This window comes from Labrus mixtus, chromosome 24 (assembly GCF_963584025.1).
Source record: "Labrus mixtus chromosome 24, fLabMix1.1, whole genome shotgun sequence".
Classification (NCBI taxonomy): Eukaryota; Metazoa; Chordata; class Actinopteri; order Labriformes; family Labridae; genus Labrus; species Labrus mixtus.
The window spans coordinates 3287901-3306347 of record NC_083635.1 but is presented as its reverse complement, the minus strand read 5'-3'; the positions used below and the strand labels follow the sequence as shown (position 1 = coordinate 3306347).

Below are 18447 nucleotides of genomic sequence, written 5' to 3'. Positions count from 1 at the left end.
TGTGTGTTGTTTTACGCCAAAGTTTTTAGTGGTACATCCTTTCACTCGACCAGTAATGTAAAAATATTTAGACAACAATCATTAAAGCTAAGAAAAGTAAAACTCACATTTACCAAGATCATTCATCCATAAAGTTTTTCAACCACACAAATCTGTTGAAGCAAGTCTGTTAGCAACATCTATCAAATGCATTTATTGCCCTCTGTTATTATTTTTTAAAGGTACAATACATTTGACATCATGTAAAAGACACACAGGAGGGCGTCATGTCAGCCAGCTGAAACACAAAACATGTCAACTAGTCACCACCAAAGTCCATCGACAAAACAGGTCATTTTACACACGACGCAACAGTCTGACCTGTGAGTGTCGTTTTCATGATGAACAGGTGTTGAGGTGCAGTAAGTCAATCAAACAGGTGTCAACAGGTTTAAATCATGAACCGAACATGAGCTTATGAGCGTTACCTTCACTTTACATACCAGTCTTCAGTTTGGGTTTAAAACAGGACTTCATGTACAACCATTACAGTAAACGTCTCATTCTGCCTATGTAGTTCGGTTTGTAAATCAGTTCTGTTGTCTACTGATATTTTCTTTTCTCTAAAGGTGCAGAAGTCAAAATATCAGCCTTCATGTTTTGTTAGGAGGAGGATAAGAGGCTTAAAACTGTCAGTCAAATAACACCTCCTTCAAAGAGCCAGGGAATGTTTTCACAGCGTTTCATGAAGACAATATTGCTTCACTTCTCTAAGTGTCAGGCACAGATGTGTACAGGTGTCATGATCCTTTTTTTAACAACATAATGCAACGTTATACTTACAAACAAATACTTTTAAGGTGCACAGATGTCTTACAGGGAGAATTAGAGGCTCTTTAAGGCCTAACCTGCTGCATGAACATAACTCCTTGAATTCAAAACAAAGATTGGGGTGGACAATGTATGAACTCGTTTTTTTTTGTTGTTGTTTTTTTTAAAGCTATGAAGGGAAAAATAAAGTGTAAAAGTGTAAGGTTCTGAATCCCAAGACTGAATCCTGACCAGGCAGTAATGCAAAATCAAAAAAAACATCAAGTTCTGCATTCTGCAAAATTCAGGACATTAATGGATCTTTGTGTTGTTGTTTTACTAGACGGTGCTTTGTTTCCTCACTAATTACTGCAGGTGATCTTTTCCAAACTTCGCAGAGTAAACCCTGATCGTAAAGAATCTGTCACCCAAAGAGAAGAGCTGTAGCTTTTAATGTCAGATCTGAACTCCGTCCGTGTGAACAGCGATATTCTCCGGATTGATTTTCAGAATCGAGCAGCTTCACCTAAATTTGGCTCCTTCAAAAAAAGGCTTCTGATCCACCGGCTTCACTGTTGTTAAACCGTCGGCGCAAACAAAAGTGATGACATTAAAAAAAAAGAAAAAAAAAAAAAGGGCATGGTCATCCTCTGAATCCCCTCTAAGCCCTTTTATCAACCGCCATGTGTGACGCAAATCTCAAATAAGCAACAATGTGTGACGGTCGGGGCAGTGAATGGTTTAAAAAAAGAACAGTTAGTATTAACAGATTGCGCAGAGAATCAGCTTTGAAACATCACAGACGTCTATAAAACAGTGTTTGCATTAATCCGAGCGCCTGGGTCTCTGCTGGAGCTCCACCTGCAGCTGCAACAGAAACATTTTTACCTTTTATATTCAACAATTTACAGAACTGAAGACCTTCAAACTCTTCCTTTTTCCCTCTGGATATTTACCGATGATTGTTTTGCAGAATACTTGCAGCAATATAATCACGACAAGATTGAAACAGAAAAGAAAAGATGTCCTATAAAATATGCATCTCCAATGAATTCTTGATTCATTTTTTTTTGGTAGTCAGACAAATTTATCTGTGATGTTTTCAGGATGATAAATTGGAGATTGGAAATGCACATTTTTTTAACGGACATTAACGATGACTATAACACTGAAGAACAATACCATTGTTTAGATATTTGTCATTTCAAGTCACACATTTTAACCCCATCCTTCATCTGAATTTGCAAACCTTTTGAAAGACTTGTGCTGAAACACGTTTTCTAAATTTCTAAACTATTTCTCGACATGGCTCAGGGCTTTTGCTTGCAAATACTTTAAATAATGGAATATTTTTCCAGCCTGGTTTTGCAGTAGAGTGCTATGATCTATCTTTTCTTCATTTCTGCTAAATCTGTAAAACAAAGTGTTAACAGTCAAAGTGTTTGACTCAGAAAAACACATGTGCATTCAAGTCAGCGATCCAGCTGAAACTAAGAAACACTTTACAGCCATCACAAACAAGCTGTGTTGATGACCAGTGTCAGAGAAAACTGGCAGGGACGTTGTTTGTGTTTACTTCAAGCTAATTCAGCTAATCAGATTTTTGTGTTCAAGATGGTTTAAGAGGAAAATATCAGCATCATTTAGAGTTTCAGCTAATTCACTTTACATTAACCTAAAGCATGCCGTACATGCTCTGCATTAACACAACACAGTATCAACCCCAGCTCTAAATGAGCTGTAGAAAAGCTCTTAATCAGACGTGGGGAAGTTCACCAAATGTCTATGAGCTACAAGAGGGCGAGCTGGACTTCATCTTTGAAGCCTTCTTCTTTGTAAATCTGGGAAAACACGGTTTGAAATCCGTAACTGTCAGCTTAGCGTGGCTGTAAACAAAGTGCTCTGTCAGTTTATGAAGTCGATACATGAAAAGTCTGTCAGTTTCATAGAGTGAGATGCTTTTAAAGGTAGAAGATCATTCCTCATACGGTCTGTTTCTTCAAGTGGATGTCATAAATAACAAGGATTTGAACACTGAAAGCTAAAAAAGTGTCGTTTTTTAGAGAAATGGCTTAGTTCAATCCGCATAATATTTGAGTTTCATACTGGAAATTGTGTTTAAAAATGAGGTCCGGTATCCAGAGAACAAAAACTGCTCCCATTGGCAAAAAAAAAAACTATAACGCTTGAGTTCTTCCCAGGTAACAACGTCCCCAAAGTCAAGATTTTCCTGCGAAATGTCGTGTCAGTTAGGTTTCTCCGGACGGTTTGAAGTGGCTCATGACTGCCCGTATAACACAGACGATTATTCACATTTGTACCTTAATGATCTGTGGATAAGCGACCAGCAGAGGTCACTAAAGGGCAAAACAGTGTGTGTGTGTGTGTGTGTGTGTGTGTGTGTGTGTGTGTGTGTGTGTGTGTGTGTGTGTGTGTGTGTGTGTGTGTGTGTGTGTGTGTGTGTGTGTGTGTGTGTGTGTGTGTGTGTCAGGGAGGGGGAGGTGGTCCCGTCTCCATAACAGCAGCAGATGGAGCTGTCAGCAACCTGCTTGTATGATCCTCTGCTTCCTATTGGCTACTGCACACGTCCATCACTCCAAAGCCTCGCGCTTCTTCCCAGCCCTGTGACTGGCTGTGGTTGGAGGCGGGGCTTGCAGATGCACAGAGGGAGTAGAGTCACACTGCTGGAGTTATGTGACCTTCTCATGCTGGATCTGGTAGTAACAGGCCTGGAGGATAAAAACATTTATGTGTTTAATGATTTTATAAATTTCTATTTTTAATTCTTGAAAATGTTTGTCTTTAAAAAGATAAAAAAATAAGTGACAAACTTATTTTTGTCTTTTTCACCCACAGTTACTTCCTAATCCAAATCAGTTTGTTTTAAAGTTACAGGAAATAGTGAGGAATGTCAATTAAAGTACAGCAGTGTTTTAGTGCGTTACCTTCAGCGTTGTGAACATGATGCCGTGCTCTCCGTGCTGAACGCAGGGATCCATCAGATCTTCAATCAAGCTCACTTCAGACCCCAAGTTCCTGATTCTGAGATCAAACGAAAACCAGCTTTGAGTCTGACAGGTTTTGCACTAATTAGGAGATTTTGCATCTTGTGTTTTTTTTGTAATATCTGATCTAGTAACAAAGATTTAAGCCTTCTTTGTTTTAGTTATTTTCTGTTTGGTGAGAGAATCAGTGCATCTCTCCTGACTTTGAGTGACATTTGTGTGTGCAGATGTTTGTCAGAGTGTGTGACTGTGTGTGCGTGTTTTGGGGCTGACCGTGCACGCAGCACCACGTAGAGGAAGACGGGGAAGAGCTCGTCCATGGACCACAAAAAGTCCTGCTTGAGCAGCGACTGAACCTCGCGAGTGATCTCCTCGAAGGTGAGCTGGATCACCTGCAGCTTGTCTGACGGCGTGAAGGTGGTGCTGCAAAACAAAGACACTCGATCTCAGATTACCATGTGTTACTTTGACCATCAGCTTATGTTCTTATCTTATAATAAGTATGTGTGGAAAGAGCTGCATGGGGATTTCACTCCACTTTGTTGAAGAATGACAGCTCTTAATACAAAACCTTAATTTAAATGTTTTTGACTAATTTAAAAGACGTTGAATGAGCTGTACCTGATCTGTTGTAATGTTTCCACTGCAGAGGCGAAACAGGCGTCTTTTGTGCTGGAAAGGACCTGAAGAAAACACACAGGTTAGAACAATCACCTTTTTTTATCTTCCTACTATAAGGATGGACAAACATCATAAACGTACCTGCTGCTTCTCCCCAAGTACAGACAAGGCAACAGAAAAAGAAACAGGCCAGAACTTTCTGGGGAGGTAAACACAAACATAGTGTAAAAGTTGAAATTGCTTCGCATACAAAAACATACAATAAAGCAGGTTTTCTTTTGCAGTGTGTGACTTACTGCTGGACTCCCAGGAAGGCGAGCAGGGCGAGGTCGGGTTGCTTGTTGAGACGGAGGACGCACTCCCAGTACACGTCGTCCTCCCTCTCCTTGTCCAGAGCGTAGAGGGTGAAGAGCGGCGGGTAGAGACGAGGCAGCAGGACGGGGAGCAGCAGAGCGCAGCTGCTCACCACGCGGCTGAGAAAACACACAGGGCGGGTTAATGTAAGACCCCAGAGGAGCACTGAAAGCTTAAGGGGACACTGCTCAGTCTTTACCCAGGTTTTGGTGACTCTGGCTGGGCATCAGTCGAGCCGGGCTCCTTCTTCTCCTGGAGGTTGGTGGTCGGCTCTGGAATTAGGCCCCCCTCTTCTGGCAGGTCAGGGAAAAGAAACCTAAAAACAAAAAAAAACAATACTAAACAAAAGAAATTCCATATTGATTGTGTGAAGTTGTAATGAAGCTGTCTATAACATGCCTGACGATCTGGTAGATGCGGTTAAGATAAGACTTGATCTCGTTGACAGCCTGAGGCAGCAGTCGACGATTCGCTCCAACGCCCACGTAGGTCATCCTGTAGACCGCCACCAGGGTCTCCACCAGACGGCCGAGCGGGTGGAGGGGTGTGTCACAAGCCTGGACGAAGAAGAGAATAAATATTGGAGGAATTCTGCCATTTCATTTTCTTCCGCCTGCGCATTCTTTCTCTTTATATCAGTCACTCACTAATTAAGAAATTAAAAAGGGATATATATGAATTGTTTTTAATTCGAGAAAAGAATTTCAAAAATAACACATGCGTAGTTGCAATTGTTCAACATAAGACAGGAGACATCACAATCCATAAAGAAAACATTGCATGACTTCACATATAAAGTATTTTTATTTGTTAGAAACAGAGTTCACAATCCAGATATTACAGGGAAGGATGCTTTGATTGAAAGTGAGGAACGGCTTTTACCTTGATGAGGTAGAGGCGGATGGTGTGATATCGATCCATGTTGATTGGTCCTTCATGCTGAGGGATAAACTCCAGACTCTCCAGAGTTCTGCTGTGACTTCTAGATAGAATCTCCGGACTTGAAAACACAAAAGAAAGATTGTAACGGTAACTGCATGTTGCTGATTGAATGAGGCTACTTTTACTTGCTGATGGGAGAGCTGTACCTGTCTTGGATGTGAAGTCTGCTGGTGGTGAGGGCCACGGCGATGTTCTCCCAGGCCTTAGAGGTCACTCCTTGTCCCGGCGCCTCGCAGCCTAGCTGGCTCCAACACTCCTGGAACACAGCCTGCCACTTATCCTCCGCACACACACACAGGCGCCCCAGCTTCCTGTGAAACACAAAGTTCAAAAATATAACAATGTCTTAAATGTAGTGTTGTAAAAAGTCTGCCCTACGTGTCTACTATGTATATTTGATTGGGAGCTTACACGACCCGGCTCTTGTCCTTGTCTGTGTCAAACAGATGTGGTTTAAAGTAGGACCCCGACACTTTGAGTCCAGAGCCCCATTCACCGTTAAAGGAGCCCTCCAGGTAGTCTCCATTTGGCATTGTTAGCACACCCTGAAAGAAAGAAACAATAGACAACTTTCAACATTGCACATGTGAGTGCATTTTCATTCACAAAAATCACTGACTGAGAAGAATGCAAAAGTAAACAGTGACGTTTATGGGACAAAAAGAGTAAATACAACAATGAGACACCCACTAGAGATCCTTCTATTATTGAATAATAATATTTCCAGGAGAGGTTTTAAAATGATCTAGATATGATCTTAAGTATTCATGTGATGGACCATTAATTAAGTTTGTGTCTGTCACCTTTCCATTTAGAGTCCAGTCGTCAGAGAATTCCCCCTCGTATGTGGTGTCGTCCTCGGACAAGAGGACCCCGGTGCCCTAAAGGAAGAGAGAGATAACATGTCCAGTAAATCCCTGCTTTTCTCTCAGGATTGTTGAAGTATTTTTTTTTTTTTTTAATCCTATAGGCACTGTAACCTTGATAAGATAATATTCTGCGTTCTCAGTTTTGATTTCTGGTGAACCGTTTTCTTCTTTACAACTTTCTTGGTTACAAGCTTTGGTATGTAGCATTGATAACAAAAATCTGACACTGATCTTCTCACCATCATCTTGTTATCCTTAAAGGCTCCTTCGTAGTAAAGGCCAAACTGAGTGACCACGACCGCGGTGCCCTGACGCTGGTGCTCCTGCCACATTCCCATGTACTTCTCCCCTCTGGATGGAAAACAGACAATCAGCTCTGGCTTACAGATGCAAATATACAGCAGTAAGATTTAGCAGAAAAACACACACTTCCATAAACATATTTTTTAGTAATTTGACACAATGTTTAAATAAAGTAGATACATTTAAAACAAGACAGAAAAACATGAAGCTGACGTGAAAAGCTGCCAGTAAAATTTCAGAATTAAATTGACATCTGACGTTGACAGGAGCATACTTTGTGATATCGTCAAAGACTCCGTAGCCAGTCTTCTTGTCCTGCAGCCACTGGCCGATGAACACGCTGGGGGAGGAGGTGTTTAGCTTCCCGCTGCGCAGCATGCCGTGACCGTGTCGCATGCTGTCCTGGAAGGATCCGTCGTAAACTTCCCCGCTCGCGTATCTGCAGACAGACGGCGGGGGGAAGAAGAATCAACAGCTTTTCTGGACTGATGCACCCGAGTCTGTCCTCCATAAAATATACTTCTTATATCTTTCTTTCATGCAAACTTTTTCTCAGAATAAAAAAAAACCTTCATCCATTTCTTTTTATATCTATAAAACAATGAAAAGCTCCTGACTGACTATTTGAACTCGCTCTCACCTGTATGTTCCCAGACCATGCATCTTCCCGTCTTTCCAGTGACCTTGGTAGTGATCGTTCTTGTTGATCGTCTTATTAGGAGCCACAAATTCACCAAAGCTGCAAAATCATAAAAATGCATGAGACAAATGAAGAAATATGAGCAGACAACAATTTCAGACTTATGCACTCTGAATATGGAGTCATGGCCCCTTGAAGGACTCACCCATCCTCTAAGCCGTTCTTAAAGGACCCTGTGTATATTCTCCCATCAGGCCATTTCAACACTCCCCTGAAAAACATCCAAATGATGATTTCATATCAATCTTTTAATGATTCAATTAAACTCTGTAGACGGACTGGGAGTGTCTAACCTGCCGTGTGGCTTTCCAGTAAGCCAGCGTCCCTCGTACTTTGCATCTTTCAGCCGTCCGTCTTTATAAAAAGTGTACGAGGCCGTCCTGGAGATGGGAGGCTCCAACTTTTGACCCGACCCCGAGCTGACTGATGCTGCGTCCTGCCCCGCCCCGCTCAGCGCCTGCTCCACCGCCTGGTTTATGGAGCGAAGCCACTTAGCCTAGGAAAGAATACAGAAATACTTTTCAAATGATATCTTCCGTTTTATCCGTTTATTGGAGGCGAAACAAATTGAAATGTAGATATAAGGTGAGTCAAGTTGATTGGCATTACATATTTACCTTCTCCATGGGAGAGGAGGCCAACAGGGTAAACGTCTCCTCGGGCGTGATCACCTTTAATCCGTATCTACAAACACACAGACACACACATACTTAAACTAGTACAGCAGTTTAGAAGTACAGTATGAAAAATACCGTAAAGAAGGAAAACAAAGACTGAAAGACAGAACGGGAGAGGTACAACAGGAATATGTGACCAAGAAATAGAAAATCACACATTAGAAAAACAGGCAGGAAACAGTTCGAGAGCCATATTGAACGTTTTATTCATTCTATAAATATTTAGCTGTTTTCTGTTTCTACGGACGTACATGCCGGTGTTCTCCTCTGGGATTGGCTCCACCCACAGCGTGGCCAAAGGGAAGACGTGATGGGTGGAGAACTGCAGGAGACAAGAGGGACAAGAAGGAAAGGGAGAAGGAAATGATGACATAAAAAGAAAGAAGAAAGACAAGCAAATGATTTAAAAATGGGAAAGAAAGAAGACACATTAATATTCTTATCAACATATCTGTCCACACAGTAAGACAGTGACACTATTGATTAATAAATACTGTATGGGTCTTACAAATACACAGGAGCGGAAATAAAGCCTTTTCTTTTTATGACAAAGTTCATCCTAAACATTTTGAAATATTATACTGAACAATTTTACAAAAAGAACACTGACAGGATACACCTGCTGTAAAAGTTAAAACGTCAACCCTTCTCTAATTAATAGTTGGAGGCTCACAAGATGGAAGAAAAGGCGAAGGAAATTAGGAAAGGAAAAAAGGAAATGGAAAAATTAAAGGGGCAGTAAAAAGAGTAAAATAGAGAAAAGAAAGAAGAGTAAGTTAAGTAAAGAAAAGGGTAAACAAAGGTACTTTAGATAAGTGGACAGGAAAATGAAGAGGAAGAAAGTAAAGAAGGAAAGAGGAAGTAAATAAGTAAGGAAGGAAATTAAAAAGAAATCAATTAGGAGACAAAAATAGACAGAATTGATGTAATAAGAGAGTGAAAATTATAAGATGAAGAAAAGTATAGCTAGTGAGGATGAAGTAAAAAATTAAGCGAAGAAAAGAAGAGAAGGAAGTATTAAAAGTAAGAGGGAAGAGATGATAAGAAGAGAAGTAAAATGATGTACAGAAGAAGTTTATTCAATGTTGGAAATTAAGGATTAAAACGGTCGGCTATTTCCTAGAAAATATGTCCACCATTTAGATGAGTACTTTCAGGAGAAGATTAACGTAAGAGAGGCCAGGTTCAGTCATGCAACACAACGTGTGTTAAAAGCATGCTCGCTCTTTTTCAAAACACCCTTCATCTTCTTCTTCTTCTTCTTCTTCACACAGCTGAAAAGATTTAAGTCACCAGACACAGAGGACGAAATCATTTCTTTCTCAGCCTTCATTTTAAACACAGATTAAAAAGTGCAGGATGACCAAACAACTGGTGCACACTTGAAGAGAAAGGAAGGGGAGAAGAAGAAGAAAATGAGATGAACAGGGAGAAAGAGAAGGAGATTGCTGAGGAGGAATGAACTAGAAGCTGTTGGTACTCATAATTTAAAGCATCAAAACGATATTTCCACTTTATTAAATTACCCTTTAAAATCGTGCGACAGCTGTTCAAATTACAAATAAAACAACAGTGAAAACTAAGCTTTAAAATTAAGGAATTCATTTTCTTTACAATATTAAAATTATTGTTTTTCCAGTTGCAACGTGTTGCAGGATTGTTTAACATTAAATGTAAATCCAAAGAGGCGTGGTTACAGTCAGTTCATCCTTCATGCAGTCTCCTTCAATCAGAGAGCAGGCGCAGGGCGAGAGACGAGAAAGAGCTTCATGTCAATGGAAATTTGACCGGACGCCAAGTGACTGTCAGTGTAATTTAAGACTAAAAAATAAATAAATGTCTAACTTTTAGGGCCTTATATTATACGTCTGTCATATTTTGGTGCATGTAGGCCAAGAAATGTCTTCAGCATTTACATACCGTAATGTTTGTTATGAGTTTTGATATGAATCATTTATTCCAATGACACAGAGCCCTAAGTCCTTCACACACAAACACGCAAGCACACACACATAAAGAAGAGAGCAGAGGGGACGGGGAGAGTTTAAGTCACACACATAATGAAGAGAGGAGGGGAGAGGGGGACGGGGAGCAGGGAAGAGTTTAAGTCGTCATGTTGATATTTGCTTCTGTCTGCATACTTACAAGACTTTTAACAGGCGCCACGCCCTGACAGCACGGAGGCAAACACACACAAACGCTTAAAATACCAAGTTACAGAGTCTGAAATATGTGAAAGGGCTTGATGAAAAGTGTGTGTGTGAGTGTGTGTCTCACCTGTGCATGGACCAGGGCGTCGTTGAAGAGGATGAACCAGTTGACGGAGAACCTGCCGGCGTTCTGCAGCGTCAGGGCTTTGTTGCTGCTCTCACAGATGAGGCGGCGTTGAGGTTTTCTCAGAGATTCCTGACGGAAAAAACAATGACACCATTCAGCCGCCTGTGACATCATGTGACACCTCGAGGACTCAATACGACACACTCAGCTAAACTTTACCGTCATCTTGCCGGGAAAGTTCTTCCAGAAATTAAAGGTGTAGTCGGCTTCTTTTCGTTTCTTCTTCAGCTGGAGCACCAGAGCTTCGAACTTAGAGCAGCTGTCCTGCAGCTTCTGGTAGTCATCGGAGCACTGAAAACACAAACACAGAAATATTGATCTGCCCTATTAGCATGGAGCCAGAGTGTTGATTTTAACAACAGAAAATCCCCAAATTCTGAAGGCTTTTAAAAAAACAACAGACTATTATGCTAATAAATCAAGTTTGTTATCGTAGATGTTTTCAACCAGCATCAGGTTTATCGCTCAGTATTTTGTATGTAAATATGGATTTTTGTCGATGTTTTGGTGCGTAAAAATAAACATAGCATTAACACAAGCAAGTAAACTTAAGCACTTCTAAGTTTAAAAACTCATAAATGTTAATATAAATTGTGGAATATAAAGATTTTTTAAATGTAACCACAGAATAAGAGAAAATTATAAATTATTTTTTAAAGCCTTTTTAAGCTGGTCCTTTTCAAACAGAAATTTGAGACAGTGCGAGTTCATCTTCCTTATGTGTATAAATGTGAGAGGGTGTTACACACCACTTCAAAGCAGGTCGCCAGTTTGAGCAGCAGACGTCCGTATTCATGAAGATGGCGAGTTGGGAGGTAGAAGAGCGCCACCAGGAGGTCGGACATGGCAGGGTTTTCCTCGCTGCACTCAGACAGTTTCTGAAGCAGCTCAGGAGTCTTCCCGAAGAAATCGCTGCAGAGAAAATCACCACTGGTTAATTTAAATTACAGCAGTACACAATTCTCTTCTAGTAATATTCTCTTATTTCCCACAAATGATACATGTTGTGTTTGTGTGTTTCCTCACAGTGAGGGTTTGGTCAGGCACTGAAATCCTCCCATCACCTGGAAGTCGCCCAAAGCGCTGCTGTACCTGAGCAGTGATGAAAAGAAAAGTTTTAGACAAACGAATGATCAAACGTCATGACCCGTTCACATCCTTCATGATGAAGAAACACGCACTCCTTGTAACACTGAAGGAAGATGTCAGAGTGGTCCAGGACGAGCAAGCTCTTGACGTCTCTGCCACGGCGCAGGTTGGCGGTGAGGCTGGCGGCGTGCTGCCCCGTCAGGTGACACAGGAGGCTGAAGCGGCCTGCCAGAGTCTGCAGGAGCCCGAGGGTGACCTGACCGAGGGCAGAACTCAGAGACTCTGAAGGAGGACACAGAAACGTTAACTAATAAAAAAAGGACAGAAAAATGATTGTTCCTAATTCATGTATCATTCCTACCCAGCTCCAGCAGGGGGCGTATGATCTGCATCTTTACGTTGCTCATTTTGCAGTAAATCTTCCTCTCGGCTGATGCGAGCTCATGGAGGCTGGCGATGAAGCCCATCACGTTCCGGTCTGAGAGCGCCACGCAGCTCCGACCGCCAGCGAACACGTTGCTAACATAACGCAGCTGGAAAACATAGAAACAGGCACAATCAACATGCATTTTATCAACATATAGAAGTATTCAATCAAAGAGAGAAAAACATGCACAAATTAAGCAGTGTTTTGGCCCTCACGTTCATGCAGAAGGGTAACAGTACAGGCTGCTGGGTGTAGCCCCCCGCACGCTGCTGCTCCTCCTCCTCCTTCCCTGCTTCCTCCGTTTCCTTTGCGAGGCGTTCCTCCTCCCCCTCCCTCACCTGCTGCCCGCTGTAGTAAATAATCGGCTGGATGCAGTCTCCGTCTGCAAGCAGGACCGTGTGTCTCTCTCCTGCACTCACGTCCCACACACGGATCCCCTCTGACAGCTGGAGCACAGAGGGAGATGTGTTATTGAACTTCAAGCTTTTCCTGTATTAGTATGTATTTATATGAAAGGGAGACGTTTCTTTACTTTCGCGAGGCGAGGGACAGTGCTGGGGGACTCCATATGTCCAAGCTGACCACAGCTGTTGCTTCCCCATGAAAACACCTGGAAGAGAGGAACGCATTGTTATGCCATTAAACCTCAAGGTAATCTAGGCCAGAAATGGAAAGAAAAGTAGAAGGTAAAGAACTGACCTGAGACTGAGCAGTCAAGGCGAGGGAATGATGAGCACCGGCCACCACTCGAACCACCTCCCTGTTGTTCAGACTCTTGATGCAGTGAGGCTGTAACCTGGAAGCACACACATCTGTCAGAACTTATGAGCATCTTTAAGTGGACCACAACAGCTGTTACCATCATCGTTACATTAGAGTCTTGATTTATAAATTTGCTCTACAGGAAATAACAAAGATGGAAAGTGATGCCAAATCATCAGATTGATTTTTTTTTACTGCAGAATGAAACAATTACAGGTTTTAAATTTTTAATGATATTTACCAAAGCTCCGACAGAGAGTGAAGCATTCTGGGTTGTTTTTAGCCTTCATGTTGCAGTGCAAAGTCTGTTTGTATTAAAGTTTTTTTTCTAAGCTAATTCCCTGAATGTACTCTGCCCAATGCCAAGAGCCTGACAACAGGATGTGCAAGTAAAGGTCTGATCGAGAAGTTTGATAGACAGATGAGGTGTTTAAACGGTGAAGAAGACAACAAGTCATCTGTTTTTTTCTTTCATATTTTTCGTAAAAGTAGCCTCATCGTCTCATTTCTAATCTCATCGTCTCGTTGTTCTGTGCAAATTATTTATTAACCGACAGCTGCACTGCAGAGACTCCTTCCTACCTGGCCAGACTGTCTCCATGTCCCAGCTGTCCGTGCTCGCCGTGTCCCCAGCTCCACACCTCCGTCTGCAGGGTGGGAAACACATCCTGGGCCTCTGGGACCAAACCTCCCAGCGGGGTGAGGGCCATGGCGCGCATCCTGGGACGACCAGCTTTCCTCAGCAGCCGAGGGGAGACTGTAGGACCCAAGATCACAACTTTCACTGCTTCTTTTTTTTTTTGTCATCAATGTCTTTCATAGATGAAGCTACTCTTGACTGCAGTCAGCCACATAATCACATACTTTTAGTCTGAACTGAGATATAGATTTTGTATATTTTTGTCCTAAATTGGACTTTTAAGTATTCCTGTTTTTCTTTGCTTTTGTTTGTTTATGATTCTGCACAAAGATACGAAGGCAAACTACCTGGTGTTTAAAAACCGACTTGGCATTAAACCCGTAACCCCTGTAATCAGTGTAACCTAATAAAATCTGCAAAATGTTGACATGTTTTGAAGACCAAATCACCAGACACTCCCTCAAACTGAATGAATCTCTGGTGCAAAGTTCATCAGAAAGAATCAATGTGTGTGTCATCATCAACAGAGACAAGCAGCGGGTCAAACACACTGCTGCAGCACAGCAGACAAACAATGAGGAGAAGCCTGCGGGCAGCACAACAAACAAACATGGAGACATACAGGAGGAACCAGAGGAGCGAAAACGATAGATGTTTGTTTACACTTTGACAACAGTCTCTTATTTTTACTCATCATTTTCAGTCAAACACAATCCTGACATTTGAAAACACCTTGAGGTCCAGATAAACCGGCTTTGACGAGAGTCAATTACTTCAGGTCAGAAGGTGATCATTCAGCATTATATTATCATAAAAGACGTGTCTGCAAACCCAGTTCTTGACCTCGTTTTATTAGGTTATTGCTTGAAATTTCCCTTTTTTCCTGCAGTGACTCCAAAATGTAAACATATTAAATTGTAAAATAAAGAACAAAGAGGAGTAGAATATTAATCATCAAAAATGAAATATCTAATGTTTTTGCTTGACTCCAGCTTTGAACATGTGAGTGAGACGGGTTTGTAGTCGAGTGTTGGCTTGCTGAATGGTCATCTTTGTTTGATAGAAAGCAGCGAGGAATGCACGTTGATATTAGCCTTTAGCTGGACGGGTTTATCAGGGATTAAGAACAAGCAGGAGGGAGGTTTTAGTTCTGATTAAGAGAGAAAAAGGGGGCGTTTGGTGCATTATGAGACGGCTCCTGAAAGACATGAAGAATCAGGTTTATAAAACAGGTGGATAGACTTTCACCCCGTCTAACGTCATATCTCTCTTTCCTCAGAGCCAGGCGAGATTATTTGCTTTAGAATTCATCATCTGTGTTTGGGTTGTGGTCTTGTGGGTTTGAAAGTATGAACATCAAATTTTAAGGGTGAAAGATTTGATTTATCGACGACATTCAGGAGCTAAATCCTGAAAACTCTCATTTAAGTTATTAAGTCAAATAAAAAAGCTTAAATCTGCACTTTACAGTCTTGATAAGAGATTTTCTTGAGTTATTTCATCCTTATGTTATTCTGGATTTCTTTAATTTATGGTCCTAGATTTGCAGATGAAGAAGTCTTGACATTATTTCTCTCCTCTCCTCTCTGCTGCTGTCCTTTATGCCTCCAGATGGCCGTTACCATGGTGATTAGCTTGATGAGAAAGCCTGAGGCAAAGACAAACACACACAGAGCAACATCAACCTGCACATGCGCAAGGCGTACTTACGCAGCAGATTATAGGAGGAGGATAAGACGTGAACAGCGTATCTACCCTGAGAGAGGAGTCCTGGCAGTGAGAGACGGCGGCGCAGACCCTCCGCCTCCTCCTCGCGGATGTCTCCCGTGCTGGAGCTCTTCTTGGCCTGTGTGGAGTCCTCCAGGCGGACTCGGTCTGTGGTGTTATCGCCCGTCGTCCCGCCTGGCCTGGGCACTCCTGAGGGCAGGTAGTTCATCATCTTTTTGAGGGATAAAGCCTCGTATGTGGAGGCGACTCGCTCGCCCACCGCTGAGGCGCAGGAAGAAACGAGGCTGTTGAGAGCAGAGCCGGGGTTGGAGGTGGCGAGACCTGCTGCTGCGGGCTGGAGGAAAAACAGAGAAGAGTTATGCTTGAAAACACAAAATCATTGTTTACTATCAGCAGATAAGATCAGAATCAGAGTTTGTTTATTTTATAGTTTTCCAATATTTGCCCCTTAAAAAGAAACCGGTTTCTAGTGTCTTTGTCTCAAAACGTTCCTTTTTTTTTTTTCAGCCTTCGCCTACATTTGATAGGACAACTGAAGAGAGAAGGTCCGACTGATCAAATCTGATTCCTTAATTGTAGCAATAAAAAAAACAATATTAATGAGAACAGATGTCAGGTGCAAGTCCTTTTCGTAGATTAAAATGATGTAAACCTGTATCTTAGTTGTGAAAATGTCAGATTGGGGTGGTTCTTAACGTGTTTTAAACTGTGATAGAGTCCGACTCACCAGCAGAGTGTGCAGTCCTCCAGTGTTCGTTTTCGCTGTCTGCTCCACCTGCGTGTTGTCCGACAGTTTCTGCAGATAATCTTTGACCGCTTGTTCATCTGGATACGGAGAACTCTTCACTCCGCTTTGAGACTGAGTAAAGGAGTCTGACTCCAGAGCTGCCAACGCGCCATTAGCCAAAACTGATTCCTCTTTTTCCTGAGTGGCATCACAGGAGGGCTCAAAGCCTTCAGAGGGCGCCGGGGAGCCTGAGTTCGAGGTTGATGTTTGGGAGGGGAGGACCGGCTCGGACGGGGACGTTCTGAGGATTTGTATGGGTGCGGGCGCCTCCAAACAGCCCTCGTCCTCGGTGAGCTCCACACCGATGGGGCAGTAATGTCCGTCAGAGATGATGACATGGTCCTCTTTGTCAGTCATGGTGTACAGCAGCTGGTTACACTGTCTGCATTTGTCCACGTGGGGGCGCTGCAGATCATGCGGGCCAAGGCAGCGCACCAAAGCGAGGCTGTGCAACGCCCCGCAGGCCACCTGCAGCACATACCTGCCTGCTAAGTGTTCGACCTTCTGTGGCTTCCACACGGGGAAGACAGTAACGTTGAGGCCGAGCTGGCAGCCACTGCCCCACGCCCAAACGTCCCGCTGCACAGACAGAGCGAGTGTGTGCTGACCCCCGCAGGCCAGCTCCAGAACAGGCACCGTCTGCGGCGGGTTGATGTCAGAGTCCAGAAGAGCAACCGGTGTCGGGTTGGGGACGGTGCTGAGGCCTGACAAGCCACACTGACCCGAAGCGTTGTCCCCCCACATGTGGACGCCTCCATCCTCTGTCACGGCTCCGCTGTGGAAGCTTCCTGCAGCGATGGTGATGACCCGCTGCCCGCTGAGCGCGCTCTCCAGGGTGGGTTTCTCTGGCTCGAGGGGTTGACTCTGCTTCCATGGCAACTCACCAAAACTGTACACCTGCCCACCTAGATAGACAATACAACAGGCGATAAATCAGAGAGGATCATGGGAGGATTTCAAAAGATTTGTATTCTCAGACGTGAAAAAGCGACAGCACAACGCTCACATTTCTTTTACTTTCAGCTACAAATATATGTGTAACAAAAACCTGATGAAGTGTTTACCTTCCACCAACAGGACACCATGTCGTGTGCCCAGGGCGACCTGAAGGACAGGCCGGGGAAGGAGCACCCTCTCTGGGGTGACGCTGCAGGAATAGCCCTTCCAGGTGTGGAGCAGACCTCGCTCTCCTTCACTGTCATCCTCAGAGCTGAAAGGATGATCAGTTAAATACGTGAAAGGTAGTTAATCACTTGTTGATGAACCATTAAGTTTTACACACAATGTGTCTTTTGCAAACAGCCGTTCCCTGAGGGGTGCACATTAACAGGTGCAACAAACATCACGGGAACATTATGTTCTTTAGACACGGACAGGAATAAAAACAATGTGTAGAAGAGGTGCAGGTGGCTGACAAAGCCGGGAATAAACATGCAAACAACAGGGGTTATTGTGTGAGTGAAAGCGGAAGTGAGCAGCACAACCATCCTGCAGGCGATGTCACATGTTGATCACATCCAGCTTATCAGCCACAAAACGAAAGCAGGCTTGAGTGAGGAACACAGACCCACCTCTTCCTCTGGGTTTCCATCTGTGGTGTTTATTTCTCCATCAGCGTGTCAGATCTGCTGCTGCTGTCATGCAGACCTCCAAGACAAACAAAACACACCTCAGCATTTGCCGACAAATAACACTGTTTGCTCACATGTTGCTGTTGATGCAAACTAAGTCACTCAGCCAACAAATAAGTCCTTTAATGTGACTGGCGACTTTAAAACACAAATAAATAATAATAAATACCTAATTGATCACAAAAACAAGTTGAAATGTCAAAATTAAATCAGATTTAGTTTCAGTCATGAGCTCCAGAAAGGTTTTAGATAGCTGTCTGCACAAATTGTATATGCAGTCACTACTACCTGTCACCTTAAGGCAGGTGTTTCCATCTGAAGCTAACGTGTTTACTAACCCTGCATTCAAGTGGTGGGGAATAATCGGAAAAAGGAGCTCTATCCTCGGAAAATTACGTGAACGCCCCCTGAAGTCACACAAAAAAACTCTTGAAGTCGGAGACAATGTTCGTACCTAGAACAATAATGACAGCATTACTTAGAAATGTGCCAATGGAAAAAAAACCTTAATGTATTGCATGTCAATGTTTGCTCACATGTAACTAGTGTTTCCGTGTAACATTACAACGGTAAGGTTATGCATAATTCATGTTAGGAGGACTGGCTCTGAGAATTCAAACCTAAACTATAAACTTTAAAGGGTTCATCGTGTTTCCATGAAAATAATTTAAACTCACGAAAGCCTTAAAGGCAGTAAACGATTTCAAAAGTTTGGAAATCCGAGCATCCGAGGGGTAAGTTAATGCAGCATTAATCTTGCTAGCTAACATTAAGCTAGCTAATCAG

General features: G+C 42.8%; 1 protein-coding gene across 2 annotated transcripts; it reads right to left on the bottom strand.

The window, feature by feature from the left end:
* Window positions 1-173: 173 nt before the first annotated feature.
* On the bottom strand, window positions 174-18116 carry als2b (alsin Rho guanine nucleotide exchange factor ALS2 b). 2 transcript variants are annotated; one of them, XM_061032989.1, is made up of 35 exons: window positions 18000-18116; window positions 17602-17677; window positions 17095-17240; window positions 15971-16935; window positions 15271-15577; window positions 13458-13632; window positions 12813-12909; window positions 12646-12723; window positions 12329-12559; window positions 12048-12219; window positions 11779-11968; window positions 11624-11689; window positions 11347-11509; window positions 10757-10888; window positions 10538-10666; window positions 10406-10429; window positions 8512-8582; window positions 8201-8267; window positions 7877-8079; window positions 7729-7794; window positions 7524-7622; window positions 7158-7322; window positions 6820-6931; window positions 6515-6592; window positions 6123-6256; window positions 5858-6022; window positions 5652-5769; window positions 5169-5326; window positions 4969-5085; window positions 4712-4888; window positions 4557-4614; window positions 4416-4477; window positions 4068-4217; window positions 3735-3831; window positions 174-3518 (listed from the first exon to the last, which is right to left on the bottom strand). In XM_061032989.1, the coding sequence occupies exons 2-35, from the start codon at window positions 17619-17621 to the stop codon at window positions 3480-3482; spliced, it is 5031 nt and encodes a 1676-aa protein (XP_060888972.1). In that variant the 5' UTR covers window positions 17622-17677; window positions 18000-18116; the 3' UTR covers window positions 174-3479. The 2 variants fall into 2 exon arrangements, with proteins under 2 accessions (XP_060888972.1, XP_060888973.1); XM_061032990.1 differs by lacking the exon at window positions 10406-10429 and having other exon boundaries at window positions 18000-18110.
* Between the last annotated feature and the right edge of the window lie 331 nt (window positions 18117-18447).